Source organism: Acomys russatus, chromosome 11, assembly GCF_903995435.1.
Source record: "Acomys russatus chromosome 11, mAcoRus1.1, whole genome shotgun sequence".
NCBI lineage: Eukaryota > Metazoa > Chordata > Mammalia > Rodentia > Muridae > Acomys > Acomys russatus.
This window is the reverse complement of record NC_067147.1, coordinates 22,062,543-22,086,601: the sequence shown is the minus strand read 5'-3', so window position 1 is coordinate 22,086,601 and position 24,059 is coordinate 22,062,543. Positions and strand designations below refer to the sequence as shown.

Here is a 24,059-nt window from a genome sequence, read left to right as displayed (position 1 = left end):
TCCTCTCTGGTTTATTTTCATGCTTGGGACAGATACCAATCATTAAAAATAGCCATCCTTGGGAATAGTCGCAGTTTGTCTTAAAAATTAATAACTCTGTGGGCTTTTTACATGCATTCAGAGTCAGCTGCTAAAGCCGTGGAAGGCAAGAAAATCCATGCCATTAAAATGCTCCGAGGCAGGTATTCTAGTGCACTGTTGTTTTTAAAGCTTTAGGGTATGAGAGAGAATATGAACTGGAAACAAATTTCTACCCAACAGTTTAAAAATGATCTAAACACGACAATTTTGAATCTCTTAATTTAGTAAACATAAAATCATAATTTTCCAGATACGTTAGTAATGCTTAAAACTCAAATAGAGAGCCAAAATAAAATGTGTGCAGTGAAGAGATTTATATTGGTTTCCAAATATAGAAGCATTCATTTCATTCTCATTTGGGTCTAGAAAACTCCACAAGTCTACTGCATCAACTGGATTTTTTTTTTTTTTTTTTTTTTTTTTTTTTTTGGCATGTGAAAGATGAGCAGTTCTTCAAGACATAGTTTCTGTAGAGGATGCTGATGTTGCAGTGTCTCCTCAGTTTGGGAGGGGGCTTGAACATTCATTATCTCTGTGGTCTTTTTTAACTAGGCAGACTGTGAAAGGGATAATTTTGGATAAAGATTAACAAATGAGGAAAAACATAATCATTTTTGAAAAACTTTCAGTTGTTGCCTTTTTTAGCATACGTACTACATGGGTGTAAATAGTGTCTTACTCGAACTTGTGGGCGTGTCGCTTAGTTCTCACATAATTTGGAGAGATCCGAGGACAATGCCACCCTCACTAAATGGAAGCAACTTAAAGGGGGGACACCTGAGAATTTGTATTGCAAAGGAAAAAAATATGATGTGTGTGTATATACGGTTTATTTTATGTTACCCTAACAGGGTGGACGAGGCATTGAGACAGAGCTTGGGCAGAGCTTGGAGAGAAGGCTAAGAAAGAAAGGAAATGTTTTACTATAAGGCTGTAGGTGTCAACACTCGGGTGGGACAGACCTCAACCTCTCCCATCTTTAAAGCGAATGTAGAGCTGGGCGTGGTGGCGCATGCCTTTAATGCCAGCCCTCGGGAGGCAGAGGCAGGAGGATCGCTGTGAGTTCGAGGCCAGCCTGGTCTACAAAGCGAGTCCAGGACAGCCAAGGCTACACAGAGAAGCCCTGTCTCAATAAATAAATAAACAAACAAACAAATAAATAAATCAAATGTAACCTACCCCATGCACATTTATAAAAACACAAGCTTAAGAGGCGAGAGCGTGTAATGGAAATGTTTAAACGCCCATGATTTATTTACCTTGCATGACTCTCATGCAAACCTGCTTGATGTGCTGGTCTGTCGGTGCTCTGCCCTAGGATGACCAAGAGAAAGGCAGGTTACACCAGCAAGTACGGAGAGAACCTTGCTGAACTGCAAGGACCGAGGTTACAAGTCAGTGCGTGAGGCTATGCTGCTGAAGAGCGCGGCCGAGACTGATGGAGCAACCGATAGGAAACCATGGGATGTGTCCACCACTCACCGGAGGGCCCTGGATACCAGGCAGCCCAGTGGCACCCTGTTCCCCCTGCACGCCCCGGGGTCCAGGGGGTCCTCGTGGTCCTTCCACTCCGGGAAGCCCTCTGATTCCTTCAGGCCCCCTCAGGCCAGGCTCGCCGGGGTTACCCACCTAGAACAGACAGTGTACCATGAGACATCAGCAATGCTTCTCTTAGCATCAATATAAATATTTAGGTGGAATTTGGGTAAACTTATTCAATTTTTTTTTATTGTCTCAAAATCTCCATTGAGGTAAAATATATTTAAGGTCTCCTTTGCCATACCTTAAGGCATTTTATAAGAACAAGTCAGTGTTTTTAACGTTTCCTTGTTCTGGTTTTGGCACTGAAGTTGGAATCCAGGGCCCTGCACACGCTGAGCACGTGCTCTGTCAGCAAGCTAAGCCCAGTCCAAGCAAGCTGATTGAGTGTGTGCGTGTGTGTGTGTGTGTGTGTGTGTGTGTGTGTTCGTGTGTGCGTGCGTGCGTGCGTGCATGCGAGCCTGTGCCTGTGCCTGTGCCTGTGCCTGTTTGCGGGGCACACAGAAGTCAGAGGATAGCCTCCTTTAGGCCAGTGGTCCTCAACCTTAATACTGTGACCCTTTAATACAGTTCATCTTGTGGTAACCTCCAGTTGCTACTTCACAACGGTAACTTTCCTACTGCTATGAGTCATAATGTAAATACTGCCATGCGACCCTGCAGAGGGGTCGGGACCCACAAGATGAGAACCTCTGCCTTAGGGTTTAGCCCTTACAGTTTCATCTTGTTTGAGATGGAATCTTGTTGCTGCTTCATAAACTAAGTTATCTGGCCCATGAGTTTCTGGAGAGTGGCCTGGTTCTGCCTCCCAGTTCCCATTGGCATGCTGGCACTCCTGATGTTTGCACTACTGTGATGTTTGGGGACCTAAACTGAGATAATATTGTTTGCATAGCAAGTCCATGCACCCACTGAGCTGTCTCCTCAGCCTGGCGTTAGGGTTTTTTTTTTTTTTTAAATAAGAATTGGGAACATTTTCTGGCAATAAAAAGACTTCTTCCAAGAAAAAAATTTCTCCAAGATATGCTATTTGGGTATAAAAATGCAAGTCCAGGAATATGAGTTATTCAGCTTTTATAAGATGTTTTTGGTGAACTTGAAGACACTAGAAATAACCAGGAATTAGAAAATGCTAACAGACTAAGCAAGTATACACAAAATACTACCTTGAAAGTGAAGCAATACAAAAAGGCAACTTTCCAGTTTTAAGTAATGAAGGAAATTAAAACCTAACTATTAGAGAAGTTAAGTAACAAACTACTTGTTTCCTCAGCACAAAAGCATACATACAAGGTAAATTAGGTGTTTTCTTTTCCTGAAAGCAGGCCACTAAAAGCACTTTTTAAAGTTGTTGTATATAATAACTGTTTTTCAAAGGAGACTGCATTAATTCACTCTTTTGTGTGACCAGAATTTGTGGCAAAGCAGCTGCAACGTGCTGTGGTTCCGAATAAAAACGAGAAGGTACCAGGACACAGGCGGTCAGGGAATGTTAGTCTTTCTGAAAGGTAGGAACTGTTCACAAGGCAGCTTTGTTCTGGCTCATTTTTCTGCGTACAGCTAACTCTTTCAAATATTCAAACATTTTCAGCCCGAGGGAAGAAGGATAGCACCGATTTCCCACACACTGCCAAACAAGGCTGCACAAAGCTTCCTCAATCTTGCTTTATGATGAAAAAAAAGAAAATGACTTTCATCCAAGTCAGCTTGACAAGAGTGCTCCTATAAGGAAATTACAACTGAACGACTTCCTGGAAAGCAGTGTCAACACAGACAGCTAAAGATACACTGCACAAGGTGGCAAAGTCGTCAGGTGCCCAGAGTGAAAACCTCTAACCACTTCTCAAACAACCCAAAGACATGCCAAACCGAGCTGAGAAATGAACTCAAGAACTGGCCACTCTGGATTATGCTTTCTCCATGGCAACAGCTAAAACGGCTATTGAATAAAAGGATAGGAACTCTTGGATGAGAAGTTATAAGGATGCCTTAAGGACCCTGGATCTCTCAGAAAGAGTTCTTAATTGAGAGCTTCTGTGCACTGGAGCAGACATCCAGTTCCAGACTCTTCCGGCTGAGCAAGTTCACCCGTGTTGACATAGAGCAGGCAACAAAAGCTCCTATGGTAGTAAATAATTGTCTTACTCCGGGGCAGTACAGTTCTATTTCTCCAGCACCACTTGGCAGTGTCACATTAGAAGAGAAAAGAACTGATGAACTAACAACCAATTTCTAACATATCCAAATTAGAATGCAGTGTTTGTCACTACATTGTGATCAATTTTCCTTCTATAATTTGAATTCTTTTCCTTGACCACTGCCAAGTTCTTCTAGATAGTGATGGAAGATTTCTCTCACCAAACACATCAGGTTTACTTTTTATTTGGTGTAACTTTAATCCCATCCTTTCAAGAATTCTTGGGCACAAACATTGCTTGAAACTTGATGCTTAACATCAGAGAAGCTGACACACGTGATCACATCTGTGTGCTGGTATGCTCACAGGCTATATGTGGGCACTGAAAGCAGGCTTGGGTGGGTGCCCCTGGAGAAGATATGACAGAAGATGAAGTAAATGCTTAAGTGGGAGGTAGTAACTCTCAGGAAGAAGATAGTCTGCTTGAAAGTGTTAAGCGACTCAGCATGTAAAAGCTCTGAAAATGGATGAAGTTCCAAATAGCTGGGGCACGAAATAGGTAAACCAAGAACTCTTCCAGATGTATTTATTCGGTCGATTTTGTTGAGAGTCTCATTTTATTCTACAATAGTTATTTTTTAAGTTATCCTTTATGGATTTAGAGGGAGAGAGGAACATATAGTGGGTTCTTTTTTACTCCCAGTTAGGTTACATTAGCTGCTGTGGAGACAATTTGTTGGATAAAGACAGAAATAGGGAATATCCTAGAAATAGAATTTAAGAATTAAGGAGACCATCAAGGCTAGAGGATCTGGACCCAGGGGTGGTCTGCTCAAACTATTGCACCAACCAGAGACAATGCATGCAGAGAACCTAAGCCCCCTATTCTGATCTAGTCAATGGACAGCTCGTTCTCCATGGTTGTGTGGAGAGCAGGAACTGCCTCTGACATGAACTCTGGTACCCCTTGGTGGGGAGGCCCAGTGGGCACACAGAAGAAGAGGAAGCAGGCTATCCTGCTGGCTGTGGTCATATGGTGGGAGAGGAGGTCCCCTTCTGTCAGAGGTCTAGGGGAGGGAATAGGACAGAAGAGGGAGGGAGGGAGGGAGGGGGAAAATGGGAAGATACGAGTAGGGGATAACAATCTGGATGGAATGTGGCTAAATTATAATAAATTAAATTAAAAAAAAATAATTCACTGGAAGGTAGGTAGTGGTACTGGCTTTTGAGAATATGATCTAAGCTTTGCCTTCTCTCTCTAAATTCTAAGTTCCTGGCTGTGTTGCTGTGCACATGAGCGTGATGCCTCAGGGTGCCTACGGGTTAGATCGATAACCCTGAGTTCATCAACTCCAAAAACTTATGTTTAGTCTCTATAAAATAACAAATTGAAGAAACTCATTGTTTTATGGCTCTGATGATTCTGTTATTTTCTTATGTGCACTACTTCTATCTATCTCTCTATCTACCCATCTTTCTGTTCCCTCATATAAAACACCTGGGAGATTAAGAAAGTTATTGAAATATTTTGCAGTATCATAACAGCCAGTGAAATTCAGTTATTGTCCTCACTGCAGAGCACATGTCAGCTCTTTGAAATGACCCGTTTGGGGAGGATAGCAGATCACAATAAGGTAACATTCATTGAGCCGTTTATATTATCAAAACAAAAGCCTTTTTGTAAAGTGTTTGGTGCAAAAGCTAGGTCTATTTACACAGTTGAGAGTTTTTTTTCCTACTGGATGAATCCATTATTTGCACATCTATTTAGATATTTATTCGCTTGAAGTCCTTCAAGAATTTAATTTTATACAATCATTTCCTGAAGCAGAGCATTACATTTTCTGCAGTTTTATTGATGATTTTTACATTTTTTTGTGTGCTGTTATCATTCGTCATACTTACAGACCCCTTTGAGCCAGGTGGTCCCATATCTCCCTAAATTAATAGGACAAAATTATATTAGTACAATATGGTCACTTTACATAGTTTGATGAAACATTCTCCCAACGATATTGCACAGCTAAAACACAGAACCCCGTGTGCAAATGGAGCCCAGAACTGCAGAAAACATGTCTGATTCAAAACGTGAGTTGTCATTCCAATTCAGCTACCCAGCTCCACGCTCCTGTGTGCACGAGGCAACCCCCCGGACCTTGGCTAACGGATCCATTAGCTAGCAGGCTGCAGTCGGGGCTCTGTGGACTTCATCCAGATCTACAGTGCTCAGCACCAAAAATGAACGTGTGCAGGATAAAACAAAATAAAATGGCCTTGTCTTACCAAACACAATAGACATTTAAAACTACCTATTGAAATTTCATTTTTATATTTCTATGTTTTTTAACTAATTCCCTAAAATCTATCAAACAAAATATGCATGCCTTTAGGCTTAAAAACAACAACAACTAGATTTTCCCATCATTAATTTTAGATGAGTTCAGTTCAGGTGTTTGCATACCAGTCAGTATAGCTCCACTACAAGACAGAATGATTTAAAATTTTAAAACATTTCCTTAGCTATAAGATGAACAACCTCTACAGAAATTAAAATGGAATAATCTCAGAAATTTTTTAAAAATCGGAAAACTCTCCCCAATTCAGACATTTCATTTATGCTTATTTTAAAGCCAGTAAGTGTGCGTAAATATTAGCAGACTGTTTCTCTGCCCCTAAAGCACTCTATGCCCACTTCACAGGGAAGGCCTTGCTGACTGCAAAGGACTCAAACGTACATTCCTACGTTAGGTCTGGTCATGTCTGCCAAAGCTATCATGAGGAGGCAACAGGCCCAGCAGCTCTGCAGACAGCGTGCTCTGCTCTCCTCCCAATACCAGAGGCTCTCAGTAGTTCCACCCTCTGAACATGGATGTCATTCCTTCAGATGTTTTCAGGGCAAAAAGAATGCCCTGGATCATACTGCAAGCCACGGGTCCCAGACTGTAAAAAGACTTCAACATTGGTCCCCTGCTAAGCTCTATTCCTATGCATTCTGTGGTGCTGCATGACTAACTTGAATGTCCCAATGAAAGAGCTCAGAAGAATTCTTCATTAAGGGAACTCTCCAGAAGTTTAAAACTGGGCCTACCAATCTGCTTTAGAAGGCCTTGCCTTCATTAGTTAAAACTAGAGAAAAACCAACTTAGCCTTTAGGATAATAAGAACAGTATTAGAAAGAAAAATCACATTTTTTTCAATGTTTCAATGCTTTGTATTAACCAACAATAAATAATAATAACAACAACAACAATAAATAATCTTACTAGATCACCCCTTGCTCCTGCTTCGCCTTCTTCACCAGAGGCACCCTAAAAATGTGTGATAAAATGTCAACATTGATAAGCATTTATAAGTGCCCAAATGCTCTCAAGGATCATACAAGGGATCTCAATTCCACAATAGCAAAATCAGCAGACCAGAGAAGCTAGAGTGAAACCAGGTTTCAGCTGCAATTGAGTTTGATTCATTTAATTAGAGTAACAATTAGATGTAGCAATTTTCAAATTCAGTAGCCCTTGAAAGTGGCATCCTATGGTAGAAAGGGGAATCCACACACGGGCTGGCTCTAGTTACACATTTTATTTGCTGGGGTCTTCATTTAAAAAAAAAAACTTAAAAATGTTATTTTGTAGCATTGAAAGTCTGGGCGATCTGAATAAAATTTAAAAGGCCAAGAGACAGAGCTACCCACTCCAAAGGAAGGGCACTATACAGTACAGTGAGCAGCCATTAGCTCCTGCATATAACAACAGTTTGGCCACACACCAGACTCCATTATAGTTTTCACTCGCTACATAATACACCGAGAAAAGCTGGGAGCCACCATCACTTCATCACACCCACAGACCAGCCCTGGCCTTGTAAAGTGGCGCATATCCAAAACCACTGACCACAGGCGTGCTTACCTGTTTACCCTTGGGGCCTGGCTCACCAAATACACCCTGGAAGGGAACAAGATTTAACATCTTTCAGTATTTTGAGTTACGTATATCACTTCAGATGAAGCAACATCCTCGAATGAGCCGATGGATGGTATGATAGGAGAGAGCCCACCCCATCCTCCCCCCCCCCACCATTCCAGCCACTTAATAAGGACCAGAGGGCACCTGCTCTTACCAGCAACTGGTCCCCAAATCTCTGCTAGCATGGCAACATTCTCTGACTATATCTGAATGAATGAAATTTCACTAATAGGGATATAATTTTAGAACTAAATAAAACGATAACTACAATTGATACTTTATTACTCTCAGCTTTTATTTCGCTTCCTCCGGTAAGTTACTCTTGTTTTGCTTTCTCTTTAAGGTGAACTTCAGTAATTCAACACAACCTCCACTGTGTTTTTTCGTGACAATCAATAGATAAAGTCTTCACTGCGCTGCTTTATTCTTGATTTCCAGATAGTCATCATTCCGGATTAAAACCCAAACACAAACAACGACAAAAAGTGTGTAGAGTGCTGAACATCTCACCCTGTCGCCTTTCATTCCAGGAAGTCCAGCCGGCCCAGGCAGGCCAGGGAGGCCAGGGCTACCAACAGATCCCTGGAAAACAAACAGGAAATCTCCAGAGTCGCCGTGTCCTAGAGTCGCCGTGTCCTCAATGCTCAAAGTTGCCAAGCCAGACAGAGCCCTGGGGGTATATATCAACTCCTGTCTAAAATTAGTGTGTGGCTGATTTACTTCTGCCTCTCAGTCTGCCTCCTTCCTGCATCCCAGGAGAAGAGGGCCCAGGGGCCTCCCACCTTCCACCCGACCCTGAATTCCCTCTGTACAACTCTGCAACAGTGGGCACTCTCAGCCGAGGCCCAGTAGTACACTGTTGCTTCTCCCGCTGTGTAAACAGGAGCTGCACAAGAAGCAAAAGCCAGCTTTCATCCTCAGCTGGCTTCCATGCCAAGAAGAAGCAGATGCCAAATGGAGCGCTTCATGCCTCTCTGGCTTTCCAAACGCATTTTACAAACCACATTGATTGAAATATTCCTAGAGGGTACCACAAATACAATCTGAAACTCTATATTTACAGTTTCACATATGACAAATGTGTGTATATATATTTATATATGTACATACGTATACATGTATGTATATATATATTTAGATGACCTTTTGCAAATTTTTTCTCTCCTTTCCTATTTAAACAACAACAAAAATAACTGTATTTGCTTTGGAGGGAGCAAACACGTAGAAATTGGAAGCATCACTTACCAGTTTACCTGGTATGCCTGGGGACCCTTCTGGTCCGACCGGCCCTCTACTGCCCTGTGAAAACATATGTGTTGTCATCAGCTGGATGTTCAGGCCAGGGTCAAATGCTTAATTATTACATGGAGGGGAAAAATATTTCATCCAGGTGTTTGTCAAAATATAGGAGCTGCCAAAATCTTCTCCCTTCTGTTCAACTGAAGGCTCAGGCCATCCGATCAAGGGTCTAATTGTCCTCTGCGCACATGGATCACGGAACCTGCCCACGCTGTTCGCTGGATGGCAGGGCATTGGAAATACCCACTGCCTGTCCAGACCTTCAGCATAAAAGCTACACCCTATTTTACCTTGTGGCTACTCATGTGCATATATTTTATGTCCTTGTTTCCATGTGTTCGTCGGGTACTCCATACCCACTCATGGGGCATGCTGTCTCTGTAACCTCTTGGGTCTACGGATGGTTAAAGGAGCAGGTAGCAAATTCTCACTTACTTCAGAAGAGCGTACAAAGGAAACTCAGGACAGAGACACTTGCCTTTAAGTCACTTCTGCAACCTCAAGATGGCACAGATGGTAGACATTTATAAACTTTCTGAGACAAAATTTCTTGTTTCACTCATTCCAGGACTAAATATGTCTCCAAGGATTGCAGACTTCAGAAAGTGTGACTCACTCACTATAAAGACCTGCTAACAGCAATGCTAATTTTATTTTGTGGGCCAATTTCATTTTTTTTTTTTAATTTGAAATCTGTCTTTACATTTCTATTCTGCTTGAAGCCCTAAACGTTAAAGAAAAGAAACTTTTGAGAAAAGGAGATGCATGACCTTTCCTTCTTTCCTTGAGAACTCAACACATTTTCATGCGATCTGACTAAAGCCAGTGGTATACCCAATGTTGTGTTCAGCTGAGTGGAACACAATGAAATGCTAGGAGATAACCAGTCATATTTCCAGCCAGGCATGGTGGCGCACACCTTTAGTCCCAGCACTTGGGGAGGCAGAGGCAGGCAATCACTGTGAGTTCGCAACCAGTCTGGTCTACAAAACAAGTCCAGGACAGCCAAGGCCACACACACACACACACACACACACACACACACACACACACACACACACACACAGAAATCCTGTCTTGAAACAAAAAAACACATTACCTTCAAGATGTACCATAAAACATCAAGGAATAATTTGAGTTAGTTTCCTTTAAGAGGATATAACAGAGCCATTTTAATAATCAATACTTCTAAGTATTTCTAGTAAGATGATACTGCTCTGGCCTATATGTTATTCATTCACCTTTAGGTTGAACAAGGTGTCAAGATGCATAAACCTTCTGAATTTTCGATTTCCCTAAAGGTTACCACATTACAACAGTCTTTGGCTGTGGGCTATAATTTCATTGTAGTCATTTCATATGATTTATGAGTGACTGAAGCTCAATGCTCTTATGTACTTTTCAATACTTTTTATATTAACAACCTGTCAGGTCTAAGCATTTGGAATAATACATTGGTTCTTAATCCCATGAGCAACTTGGAAGCCTGAGGCTGTCCCCTATAAGGATGTACATTTAGATGGAAAGTGCCACTGTGACAGTTCTTCTTCTTCTTTGTCCACTTCTGTCCATCTACAAAGATTGTCTTCTGCCTCTCTCCAGACACCCACCACAGGGGAGGCTCTTGAGCCCAAACTGACTAAGGGTGAATTCTGGAGGAAGGAAAGCTTTTCTTCAGTAGCACAGACAGTGGTTAAGTCGCCCGTGCTCCAGAGGACTGCATTACATCTATGCTCACACAGATGACCTGGGTTAAACTTCTCAAGTCACTAAACAAAGACAAAACAAGAAGATAATGAAAGGTGGCTGGGCAGGGTCTTGTACGGAAGAGTTGGGGGAGGAGGATAAGACATATAAGGAGTAAGTATGGTCATGATAGATTAAACACACCTATGATGAGTATGTTTAATTTTTAAAATTTGCAACAAAAGGAAAGATTGTCTTCTGCCAAGGTGACTTCTCTTTGGTGTACATGTACCACTGGCAATTTTCACATAGTTCTCAGCCTCACTGTGATGCAGATCCTCAGTGAAATTGGTCTAACATGACTTTAATTTTAAAAATTAATTGTCACTGATGAGCAAAAACAGATATCTGAAGAAAGCTTAGTTCCTAACTCAAGTATTCATTTCTAAATAAAAAGCCATGCTACTGTATCAGTATTAAGGATAAATGGTCTAGCTCTTTCCCAAAAACCAAATGAATAAATTCAAATACTAGCACTGTATGACCTTTGGTTTATACTTGGGAAGATTAACTATCTCATAAAGAAAAACAAGGAATTTTTTCAGGCAAATTCCTGTCTTTCATAGCATCTTTCTGTTTGTTTCACAAGTCCTTACAAACCTCTGGCTAGCCTGTGGTAAGTATCCATGTTTGACTTAGAGCACAGCTATCAACAGCCTGCACTGGTGGATGGATGGATAGATGGACCCAGGGGAGCTTAGTGCGTAAGTAGGACCAGGAGAAGGACCCACGGCATGTGGATGTATACTCCTCTGCTAATACACAAACAGGTAGGTTCTCTGTTCTTCCTCATTGCAATGTTACAAGCTCTGGACTATTCTAAATGTGTCTATTTCTATAGAAATCACCTCATTTTGAAAGTCTACCATGTTCATTTTCATAAGAGTAGCCAAACAGCTTTTTATAACCCAAGTGCTAAGGACAAGTTTTCTGATAGCCATTTTTGTGGTTTCTATACAGCACACATACACACACACACACACACACACACACACACACACACACACACACCATATATTCATGTAAGTTCCGGATTTTTATATAAGAAGAAAAAGATGAGTAGTCCAGATACAAAAAGCCACCCTAAAATGTAGCTTAAACACATTCTAACAATCACTAGGCAAGTCACTGTCAACTGAAATTGTGCTAAACATGCTTCAACAATAGGTGGTCATCACACTCTCAGGTGTGGGTGATGGACGCTTGTCTACAAGTGCTCCTCCCAGTGGCTGATTTTTACACACCCCGTGAGCATAAGGACTTCCGTTTATAACAAGAGAATCAAAAGGAGCCAGAATAAAGACGGAGTGCTGCCAGTCCACTGCCAGTGGACTAAGAGGCTCTTTGTTTCTCTCAGGCTCCCTGTGTTTCCACCCGCATCTTTGAGAACTTCAGAACCATCTGCTGATGCATCCCTAAGAACCACCCAAGGCTTTGGAAAAGATGCTGAGCCTCTGTCCCAGATCTGGCTACAGATAACACCTCCGAGTCCATTGGGTCTGTGCTGCACCGGTGTCTCCCAGCACTTTGCTCCAGTCCCTATTTTTAGTCATCTCCCTTCACCTCCTACTATGATTCTGTGCGTCTAGTATAACAAAGACCAACGAATCAGTTTGGGTTTGTGTGTTTGTCTTTGCCTACTTTACTTAAACTTCTGATAAGGCTCAGACATCCTCAATTTTAAAATGGCTGAATTCTCTTCTACCAGGAGAACTAGGCAAACAAGCACCAGCTGAAAGCCATGAGGCAGCAGTGACGGCGTGAGAGTGCAGACAGAGGCATAGACACCAAATCATTCAAGTTGATGCTTCTTCCCTTATAAAGGAACTATTAGACAAGTTTAAAGATCGCCAAAAAAAAATCTGAAAACTTAGTAAGACCTACGGTTCCCAGAATTGTTTTCCAAAAGAATTGAGTCTATTCCGTCACTTTAATTTGACATGGCTCTCATATTTTACGTGTTTCCAAAGTTACTCCAGATGCTAACTAGCTGAAAAACAGATACTGTCTTTGGTACATGATAGCTACATTTTAGAAGTGAGAAATTATACATCGTTATAGTCAGCATGTTCTGTTTGCTAAATGTCTCTCTCTGGCAACAACAAAAAGAGAGGATGCTGATTTAAAGCAAAAGATCAATTCTGATTTCTCTAGCCTGTTTTTTTTTTTTAAATCAATTCATTTTCCTATTAAATTGGGAAATCACATGAGGTATAACCTCAGGGAATAACTGCTAGTTTGTTACAAGAATGTTTTAAAGGATTCAATTTTGTGATAGGACATAGTCATGTTTATATTGTGTGGATTTAAATATTCTCTTATAGCTAGGCAGAGAAAAATCTGTCTGGATGCTTACCACCACACATACCAGCTTCGCACACCATTGCCAAGGGCTGGGCAGGATGAGGTGCAGCTTAGAATATTCAACAACACACCATATGCTCCCCATATGGAGACCTCTCTGCTTGAGGCTGTTGTGCTGGGATGGAGCACGGGTCCCCAGGAAAAGTATAATGGGAGCATATTGTGTTCAGAAGGAGGTGAGTCAGCGGGCTGCTATTCCAGTCAGAACCAAAGGCAGAGCAAACATAAACCACTCATCCAGAAACTGGGAAAGTTCAGAGATGCCTGGAGGGTGGCTGAGTAAGAGCCAGTAAAATGTAGTACCATGTCAGAGGCCAGGCTCTGTGCATGCTCTGAATCAAGAGCCACTCAGACCAATAATAAGCCAAGCAGAGGAAGTATACAGAGAAAGCCTATGCATGAAATCACTAGTGACTTAAAAAGCAACAACAACTAATCCTTCTTGGGATCAAACCAGCAAAAACACATTGCCAAGACATGCATCTAGGGTACATTCAACACGCATTCTCATCCCTTCTACTCAGTTCAATTTGAGATAAATTTACAGGGAAGTCTGATCAAACTCATAGATGGAAATGGATGAGTCTGTCTACAAAATGGAACTCAAAGATGTAAACAGAAGAGAAACTGTACCCTCCAGGAGAGTGATTTGGTGTTGAAACTTTGCTCCAAAGCTGTAGTTACAACATCATGAGTTTTGGTTTGGTTTTGTTTTCTTTTCTTTCTTTCTAAAAATCAGCAGCATGGCAGGATATATTATACTCCAATCCAACTCATTGCAAGAAACATTTTTGAGTAATAACTTATGGCAGGCCCCAAGAAAAGACATATAGAAGACATAGAGATCACTCAGGCATCACAGCAGGGGACACGGTGGGGTCAACTCCATGTGGAATGATGGCTCTTGGAAATGGAGACGAGCTCCTTGCTAAATAAGCGCCAAGTGTGACATAGGAAAAACAGGTGGGCTAAGAAGTGTACAGAGCTGTTAATGAGCTTCACCGAGCTAAGCCCGGTTTCAGGGGTGGATCTCAGTAGAAATGAAAAGTCAATGTCCAGGGTGATTGCTCTGTGGTTAAAGTGGTTGTCACGGGTGTGAAGAGCAGCGCTCAGATCTCCAGAACCCATGTGAATAGCATACTGGTACTGCAGCGTGCCTGTAATTCCAGCACTAGGAAGATGAAGACAGAGGTTCCCTGGAACAAACCACCTAACCAGACTAACCTACCGGCAAGTTCTGTATTTAACTGACGAACTCATACTCAGTGGATAAGGTGCAGCACAGTGAAGTGTTTCTGTCACCTTGGGTTTCCACACATGCCATGTGTGCCTGCTCCACTCTCTTAGTTCCTCTTTCCCCTCTCCCCACATGGCTTAGCGTCCTATTGACTCTGGACTCTCCTGGATGTGTCAGCCTCTGGCTCTGCTCTCTCTCTTATCTATAATAAACTTCCTCCTCCACCATACCTAAGAGAAGTCATGTACTTTTTTTTTTTTTTTTTTTTTTTTTTTTTGCCTTGTTCTGTTTTTCGTTGACATAGAAACTGTACTTTGGAATGATCAGTATTTTGGTGTTTGTCGACTGGAGGTACAGCCATTTCTCAGGGCCTTTGGAACTGTGTTTGGTGCTTCCTTTGGTCCCAGTGATTGTGGACACTGGCAGTCATGGATATGGTACACCATGCAACATGCAAGAGTCCTAGAAAACAGCGGATATCAAAATACCAGTGCTGTCCTATTGAGATGCCTTGGTAGAGGCAGGAAAAATGGAGCTGATAAAGCAGATCAGAAGGTATTGCAGCTACCCGAGTGGTTGCTGAGTCAAGCCTGAGCAAAAGAAACAGAAGCCAAAATAGAGAAAGTCAACAGAAAGAAGCAGAAAAAAGCCAGAACCAACATGCCTGTTAGAGACAGAAAATATGATGGCAGAAGGGCGGCCCTTTGAAGCACAGTGACAGGGACAAATGGGAAGAGTTTGGGCTCCTAGAAATGTGAAAAACAAAACCTGAAACTCAGACCCCAAAGTCTCCACCAGTTAACTTCCCTCTATTCCAGCCCAGGACACCTAGAGAATCTACTATCCCTGTGTCCTTCTGGTGTTCTGCCCACCAGAGAGTTCCCGGGTGTGTGTGTGTGTGTGTGTGTATGTGTGTGTGTGTGTGTGTGTGTGTGTGTGTGTGTGTGTGTGTTCAGTGCATTTCCTGGTAAACAATAGGCTCGTAGTCAGTGTTCATTCAACCATACACAGCTTTCTGCTTTTAAAAAAAAAAAAAATGTATTTAGCAGTAAACAGTAAACAGTCTCAAAACACTAATTGCCCAACACGCCTACATCTCCCTGGGTCAGTCATGCAGCATTTTTCCTGCTCAAGCAGTTAACGTGATCTGGCTTTAGTCTCAGTGCCTTGACAGTAATCCATGGCAAATATTTTAGTTAGAAACTCACAGGCTTCGAGCCTAAAGGAAAAAACAATGAATGAGCAAAGAGCATGGCTAGAAGCAGGCTCGAGTTTCTCCGACTGCCAAGAGGGCCTGGAAAACCAGCTGACACAGGTCACTTAGAGATATGTGGAAGACGCAGAAAATGCTACTCTGCTGCCCAATGACAGCTGACAACTTTCACTTTCTCAAGGATTAAAAACCACCATTCTGCACACACCGGAAAGGCTTTTCAAAGAAGCATATTTGGAAGTGCTTATATGTTCTCCCTTGGAGTGTTTGTTTATTTCCTTGGTCTTTTGTTTTGTTTTGTTTTTTTATCCAGCAGACTGAAACTAAGAACTGAAAGTGAAGGCCAGAGTGATTTTTTATGCAGTCAGATTTAAGTGCACAATGTGAATAATTTAAACTGCTTCATTATTTTATGTATATGGGTGTTGTGTTGTGTTGTGCAGCACCCAAGGGGGCAGAGAGGGAAGATGGATCCCCTGAGACGGGAATTACAGGCAGTAATGAGCTGTCATCCAGGTACTGGGAATCAAACGCAGGTCCTCTAGGGAAACAGCCAGTGTTCTTAACTTCTGAGCCACCTCTGGTGCCAGTGTGAAATATTTTGATCAGTTTCTCTCTAAGGATTAAAATGTACCTTCTAGTAGCAAAGTAGACATTTCTTTGTTCTCTGTAGATACATAAGCTATAGATAAGTTCACATATTTACACTTAGGAACCAGGCAAGTGTCTCGGAGTTTAAATGCAGTTACTCTTAAGTGTGTACCCAAAGGCATCCACAGAAAAGGCTGAACACAAATTCTCATAGCAGCATATTCATAACAGGCAAAAGTGGAGACAGTCCAAATGCCAACCTGACGAATGGATTAAAAACAATGTGATCTTTCTGTGCAATTCATCCATACAACTAACTGTTATATAGCAATAAATAGAAATGCAAAGCCAGTACATGCTACAGAGTAGATGGATGCTGAGACATTACACCCAGTGACAGGAGACATATTGTATGGATCTGTTCATATAAAACTTTCAGAATCACCAAAGCCATGAGTTGCACAGAGATGAAAGGTTGGGAGCTGAGAGACTGAAAGAACGAACAGGTTTCTCTGGTGAGTGATAGAAATAGTCTGAAATTGATTGCGGTGCTGACCACATAATTTTGTGAATATACTAAAAATTACTAAGTCATGCATATTAAGTGGGTAATTCACACGGCGTGCGAATTACATCTCAGAAAAGGTGTTTAACCATGCTAAAATACTTCCAACGTGAAATGAAAATAAAAAGTTCTTTATGCTTCTGTTAATCACACCATTTTTGGTACTGGTTTTTGAAAAGAAGATATAGTATATATACAAATTGACATCCCCAGTTTGCTGTCTATGTGACCCAGATAGACACGCGCATGCTCACAGATTCACCAGCATCCACGCAGTCATGAGTCAGGGGCTCTCAGTGAAACTCTCAGAGGGAACGCATAGGAGAGAGTACTCACAGGAAGGCCCCTGGGTCCTCGAGGTCCGACCTCTCCCGGAGGCCCTTGCTGGCCCTGTGGAAAGGAGAGCGGATACAGAAACCATTAACCAACCTCACCTGGTAGTTATTGATCTTCATTGACAAAAAAAGCTTAAAAGCCACCTTACTGGTTTTCCTGAACTTCCCAACTGGCCAGGTTTCCCTGGAGCACCTGTGTTACCCTAAAAACAAAACGCAAATTTAGAGTAATTCGGACTGTGAATATAGTCCTCCCCCAGCTTCGCCCACTTCAAGTATTGCTTGTAGTTAAGCAGCATTAATCACATTGAGAATCCGGGAGAATACCGAATCTCTTTTTTATGTGTGTGTTTGCATGCACACATGATCACACGTTCATATGCATGTGCGTGAATGCCCTGTGTGTCTGTGCGTGCATGTGTGTGTGTGTGTGTGTGTGTGTGTGTGTGTGTGTGTGTGTGAAGGCCAGAGTCTATCTTTATGTGTCATTTCCCAGGTGCTTGGCACCTGTTTTTGTTGCGACCGAGTCTCACATTGGCCTGAAACCCACCATGTAGGCTAAGCTGACTGTGTACCGAGCTGAAGGCATCCTTCCAGGATTGTGGCCACATGCTACTACACCTGGCCTTTTACAGGGGCTCTAGGGACAAATGCAGGCATGTACTTCACAGACTGCACTGCCTTCTAGCCTCAAGTTCTACTTCATCATGTTAAGCCTATTTTGTTCTAAAGAAACGCTGTATTTTATCATTTTGTTTACTCTCTTTGCCTATTGTTTTAAATGTTCTTTAATTCTCTATAGAACACAAGATGACATAAATCTTATAGTTTAATAATATCTTTCTTATTTTAAGTAGTTAGAAGCCATGAAGCTATCTGTCTTATGCAAGCAAAGAATGACATTTTTTTTTTTTTTTTTTTTTACGAAGAAAGTCTCATCAGCAGTTTTCTGCAGCTGGGAAAGAGATTAGAATGTGGTCACTTTTTTTTTTTTTTTTTGCTTTCTGGTTTCTCCTGGAGTTAAATATAAAATAAAACCCAGGCTGGGTATATTAAAAATTACAACAGAAATAAACTCATAGAGGTATAAGGCAAAATATTAGCTGAAAGTTCAATTTGTTTTTACCTTTTCACCAGCAACACCTTTTGCACCAGGAATCCCAGGTACACCCTAAAAGAATACACAGAGATTCTGGGTTTAACTGCCTCATCTGATAATCCATCAAATGCCAAACCCACCATCCAAGAAGAGGCAAAGGGATCATGGCAACCTCAAAGGCAGTGTGGGAAGTTGAGTCAGTAATGGGCTACACATGATGTCTAGCATAATGCTTTACTGTGCCTGACTTGCTGAGGGTGAACCTTAAAGAAACTCTGCAAGCTAAAGTTATTTTTGGGAATAACCTTTCAAGTGAAAAGTCAGCCCCATCCTCACATCAACAATCTTTCGGGCAGGACAGATGCTATAGGAACATAACATTGCTTCTTGTACAGAATAATAAAATCCTCACTTTGCTCATTTGGGTATTGGGAGTCCTTACTGACAGCCTGCAAAGTACCAGATGCCGTAACAGATTGGGAGCCAGTGCTTGATACTGCCAAGTATCCTTTGTTAACCAGGAAGATTTGCCTTCAAAGACTCAAGAACACAAATAATGTATTTCATATGAATTTTCAGCTGTGCTAGTGTAGGGAATTATCAACTTCAGTGTTTCAAACTAAGGCATAACCCAAGACTGGTAACCTTTCACATACTGTCCCTGAGAATTCTTTCAATCTCCTGTCTCAATAAAAACTCCAAGGCTAGCTAAAAGTAAGACAAGAGGCCGAGCAACAGCCATTGATCTGGACTGTTTAAGGGTGGTAATAGAGAAGGGAGACCCAAACCATAAAATGAAATAGTGCATGAGCACAACGTGCTATTTTTTTATGCTTCTTGGCTAAATGATCAGCTAACCCCGGGGGCGGGGGGAAGGTAAACCTTAAATTTAAAAAAAAAAAAGAATTGAAAAAAACATTTTTCTCAGAGCTTAACAAATTGCATAATGTAATTAATTATCCTTCAACTTATCTTTTTTTATCATGTACATAGAAAAATGAACATGTAAAAAAAAAAATCAAAGATTAGCACGTACCGGTAAACCCTGCAATCCCACATCACCAGGAGGTCCAGGTTTTCCTGCTTCACCCTGAAAGCAAGTTCTTAATCACACAATTATACCTTTATGAACTGATGTGTTCTTCTAAGAAAGAGGAGTGCAGACACTTCAGGTAAAATATTTTTCCTATAGCTAACCTCAGGTGCACGCTTAAACTACTTAGCTCAGGAAGGTGGTGGATAGGACAGAGGACACATATCCAAACATACAATCCCCTTCAGTCTACTTCCATCAATGGGGCTATGTTTCTGAGTTCCTAAAGCAAGCAAATAAGTATACTATTTTAATAAGAACCTTGCAGTTGACACTTCATTTCAACATTGAAAGAGAGAGAGAGAGAATGGCGGAGCTGTCTTGGCAAACATCCTGGTAACGTTGTAATGGAAGTGTCAGGCATAGCTGTGCAGGGCAGAGAGAGCCCCATTCATGCCAAAACTCAGCCACACAGCTACCTTTGTTCCAGGCATTCCAGGTATCCCGTCTCGGCCATCTACACCCGGCAAGCCCTAGGGACACACAAAGAGCACACTGTGTCTTAGAAACAGTCACATTCTTCTGTTTCCTGAAGCTCCCTGGCAAGTTGACACCTACAGCTGGGGACCTACCGTGTCTCCTTTTGGCCCAGGGGATCCAGGAATTCCCCGGGAGCCTTGAGAGCCCTGGAGGGCAGAGAGAAAGAAGAAACACCACATCTTCAATGACTGCAGTGCATAAGCCATGCCAAATACACAAAACCAACAGATATCTCAGAAAAGCGGGCTGCTTTGCAGGGGTGAAGACTGGTTTGTACTCACTCTGTCTCCCTTAGGACCTGTTTCTCCTGGAGGTCCTCGCTGTCCTTGATCACCCTGTATAAACGCAGAAGTTCTCAGTGTTTTAAGGTCAGAAGACATAATCCACATTGAGGACGACTGAGTAATTTTTCTAATGTGTATGGATGTTTTGCCTGCCTGTATGTCTATGCGCCACTTGTGTGCCTGGTGTCTGAGGGGCCAGAAGCTGGTATCAGACCCCCTAGAACTGTTGTTATAGATGGTTGGGAGCTGTCATGTGGGTGCTGAGAAGGAACCAGTGTTCCAAACCACGAAGCCATCTCTCCAGCTGCTATTAGTAACCGTTGCTCTTTGCCCACAGTGACTTTGATCTATCCCAAATGCTCTTTTCAAAAAAAAAATCTTCATGTAAAAAGTATAGTCTTCATCACTGAGAATGCTGTAGGGGTAAATGAAGTCATATGTCTTTTGTTTTTCTTTTAGATGCATAAGGGTTCTGTGCTATCTGGGTGTGCATGTGAAATAGACTGAATTCTACCTTAAAAGCTACAACAACTGTCACCTAGATCTACATAGATGCTAATCTCGTTGGCTCTTAAGGTAGGCTGAGGTATGGATTAGACACCTGTATTTCCTCTTCGCTATTTAGTTTCTGCTTCAGTAACAACGGTTTCTGTAAAAAAAAATTATCCACCTAATGATGCAAGCCATATGTGGCAAGAGATGAGATGTGTTTCTTAAAATAGGGTCTTTGGAATTGTTAACTCCGAGCTTAAGCTGGCTCTCTGCTCCTTCCTCTCAGTTCAGACTGCTCGGCGTGCTGGTAGACATCACCCATAACCCATGTCTACTTGACCCATTCAGTCTCATTTTGCCAAAACACACCTTCTGTAGAGGCAGTGACAGCCCTGAGATCACCCGAATAACCATCGCCACAGCAGCACCCCAGCACTTTGCTTCCTTTCCCAGCACGGCTTTCCAGGGCAACCTTCCTCTACCACAGTCCAAGCCTTTGACCCTCTAGCTCATCGTTGGGTTATGGCTTGTCTTCCCCATTGGGCCTTGATAGTGAGAAATTCTGTCTCACTTCTTTTAATTTTTGTGGCATACATGAGTCGTAATGGGTTATGTTTAAATATGTACATCTTCAAAACAGTGTAGGGCAGCGGTCTAAATAATGGCGCATGCACACATGGTAGTCAAAGTGTGGACCAATGAGATCAGAAACTGGCAAGGAGGAAACGCTAGAACTGGCCAGGAACTGAAAACATGGCTGCCACTGACAATCAAAGCACTCGAACAACCAAAGCAAACAGAAAATACAGTCAGCATAAACAGGTGACCATGGGATACATCCCCTACGAAATTCAGTAAAATAGTTTTCGGGACCCAAGAGAAAGACTAACATTTTTAGATCATATGAAAACCTTTGATCAATTTTATATTAATTTATTGACAACAGGAATTGAGCCTAGGGCCTTTCACATGTTAGCAAAGCACTTTGATGGTGAAATTGTCCCCAGACCTCTTTTCATATTTTAATGGCAGGGTCTCACTGAGTTGGTCAGGTTAGCCTTGAACCTACTCTGTAGTCCAAGCATACCTTAAATTTGGGGATCTTCTGCCTCTACCTCTTGAGTAGCTGTAATTACAGACCTGTACTACCAGACCTGGATTCTATTTTAATTATTTATATGTATAAGGTACATATATATGTATATAGATATATATGTATAGATTTGTATAGATAACAATTTTTTTTTAATTCTGGGGGAAAGTCTTAGAAATGTGTGTTTTGATTGAATATAATAGTGTTCATCTGTAATCCCAGGATTTGGGGGCTGCTGAGACAGGAAGATCACTGAAAGTCTAAGCTACCCAGGGCTACATAGCAAGATATCAGAATAAAGGAGAGGGAAGGAGGGGCAAAAAGAGGAGAGCAGAGTAGATGAGAGGGGAGGGAAGTCAGGGAGAGGGGAGGGAAAGGAACATATTATTGCTTAAAATTTAAGGGATCTGTCACTGTATTGGAAGTTTTGGTGTCATTAAAAACTCAATTATGTTATATAAACATGTTTTTGTTTTAATCCCAGGTGTGGGATATGGGGCTGATTAAGATTGCCCACAGCAGCTGACTATTTGCCTCATGCAGGCTCTGAGAGGGGCTCTTTGGCAGATGCAGATAGTTTAATTTGGAGGACTCGGGAGGGGGAATATGCCAGAGCCCAGAGAGAGACTGGAGGCTCCAAGGAAGAAGAAGGTTGCTCTTCCCCTGCTGCTCCTGGTTGCTGTTGGTGCAGTTTGATGAGAAAAAGTTGGAGGTGTCCTGAAACGAAGATTGCTATTACCCCAAAGAATCTGAGGACCCTGAAGAGCAGGAAGTAGCAAAAAAGAGCTGCCTGAGCCCTCTCTTCCCACTAACATTCTTACTCTCCTACCTAGGATGGGGCTTGAGAGGGAGGTAGAAGCATTAAGATACTCCAAATAAAATAGCTTTTAAAACTAGCACCTACACTGTCACTGTGTATGCATACTTGTGTGTGGTGTGTGTGTGTGTGTGAAACAAAAACTACTTACAGCTGCACCTGGAATCCCCTGAGGTCCAGGCTCTCCATCAAATCCCCGAGCACCCTAAAAACAAGACAAGGAAACACGATTCAGATTAGTCATTTGTGTTACAGGACATCTTCATCTTTCTAACGTATGCCAGCCGGAATTAAAGGAGGCCTTATGCCTCCATGCATGCTGCATTTGTGAATGAGCACTGGGGAGTGAGTCATTAGACACCCCCACCATGGAACCACTAGTGTGTGTCGCTCACCATGCTGGCAGCACGTAGGACGATCTGTGATCCCACTCTGAGTATTGTAAGTTAACAATGGATCTAGTCTCAACTGCTGACATAAACTGGGACTCATTCAGAGCATTTCACTGAACAAGACATTGCAGTCAACCTCCAAAAGGCTCAGCATATCCATGGGGATTCATTCATGCTGGAGGGCTGAGAGCCTCGAGGTGACTGTGAATGTAGGGGTAGCTCCATTGGACACCGCAGTTCCACAGATGTGAGAAGGACGTCTACGTCTCTGGAAACCACCACCCCACCCCGATCTAGAATAAAAGTATCCACATGACTATGTGCATCAGAAGCCTGAACTGTTAGAGGGAGATAGATGTTCCTACTCCTAGATTTATATTCCATTTATATATAGTAATCGACCAATCTTCTCTAGACAGATCCGTCCTACAATGTGATGACATAAAAACTGCCTAGATCAGTGGTTCTCAACCTTCCTAATGCTGCGACCCTTTAATACAGTTGGTCACGGAGTGGTGACCCCCAACCATAAAATTATGTTGTTGCTACTTCATAACTGTAATTTTGCTACTGTTACAAATCATAATGTAGATATCTAATATAGAGGGTTTGTTTTCATTGTTACAAACTGACCTGAAGGGGTTTTGACCCACAGGTTAAGAATCACTGATCCATTTTTTTTTCAAGTCTGATCATCTGGAAATGATCTCTGAATTGGTTATAGAATAGATGCCATCTTCTTATTTCCCTCATCAGAATCAAGAAGATGGTTTTTGTTTTAAAAACAAAACTAGAGTGGATTTTGTGCTCCCTACATATTCTCCTCAACAGAATACAAGTTCCATCATGGAGTGCTCCTCTCCTCTACAAAGTGACAATGAGAGCACAAGGACGGCTCAGATGGACAGGAGGTCTCCTAATGAAGTAGATGAAACGAAGAGGTGAAAAAACCAAGTGGAAAGCAGTCAACGGGCATTGGATACATGTCAGTCTGACAAAACCAGGTGGACCTCATCTATAGTAAGAATGAAAAACTAAAAAACCTTTGATAGAAAGTTCAGACCCAGGTGGACTCAAAGGCAGGGGAACCATTATAGAAGCAGAGCCCTGATATTTTTTTGATCCCTAAAAACTAGAACAGAGCAGAGGGATTCTCCATTCACCAAAGAGAAAGGATTTAGAAGACCTGAAAAAGACCTTGAACTCATTGCTCACCTTGCATTAGGAGAGCACATCTCAG

The 24,059-nt window shown here is 42.0% G+C and overlaps 1 protein-coding gene across 1 annotated transcript in view; it reads right to left on the bottom strand.

Moving 5' to 3' along the window:
* Window positions 1–24,059, bottom strand: part of Col9a1 (collagen type IX alpha 1 chain) — a 113,036-nt gene that overhangs the window by 15,697 nt on the left and 73,280 nt on the right. Inside the window, exons 24-38 of the mRNA XM_051152681.1 lie at window positions 22,579–22,632; window positions 20,023–20,076; window positions 19,834–19,887; window positions 19,681–19,734; window positions 19,205–19,258; window positions 18,196–18,240; window positions 17,219–17,272; window positions 17,071–17,124; window positions 8,965–9,018; window positions 8,230–8,301; window positions 7,663–7,698; window positions 7,021–7,065; window positions 5,663–5,695; window positions 1,564–1,710; window positions 1,341–1,395 (exon numbers count right to left, since the gene is read on the bottom strand). Of these exons, the coding sequence (XP_051008638.1) occupies window positions 1,341–1,395; window positions 1,564–1,710; window positions 5,663–5,695; window positions 7,021–7,065; window positions 7,663–7,698; window positions 8,230–8,301; window positions 8,965–9,018; window positions 17,071–17,124; window positions 17,219–17,272; window positions 18,196–18,240; window positions 19,205–19,258; window positions 19,681–19,734; window positions 19,834–19,887; window positions 20,023–20,076; window positions 22,579–22,632 (865 nt within the window). The remainder of the gene's footprint in view (window positions 1–1,340; window positions 1,396–1,563; window positions 1,711–5,662; window positions 5,696–7,020; window positions 7,066–7,662; window positions 7,699–8,229; window positions 8,302–8,964; window positions 9,019–17,070; window positions 17,125–17,218; window positions 17,273–18,195; window positions 18,241–19,204; window positions 19,259–19,680; window positions 19,735–19,833; window positions 19,888–20,022; window positions 20,077–22,578; window positions 22,633–24,059) is intronic.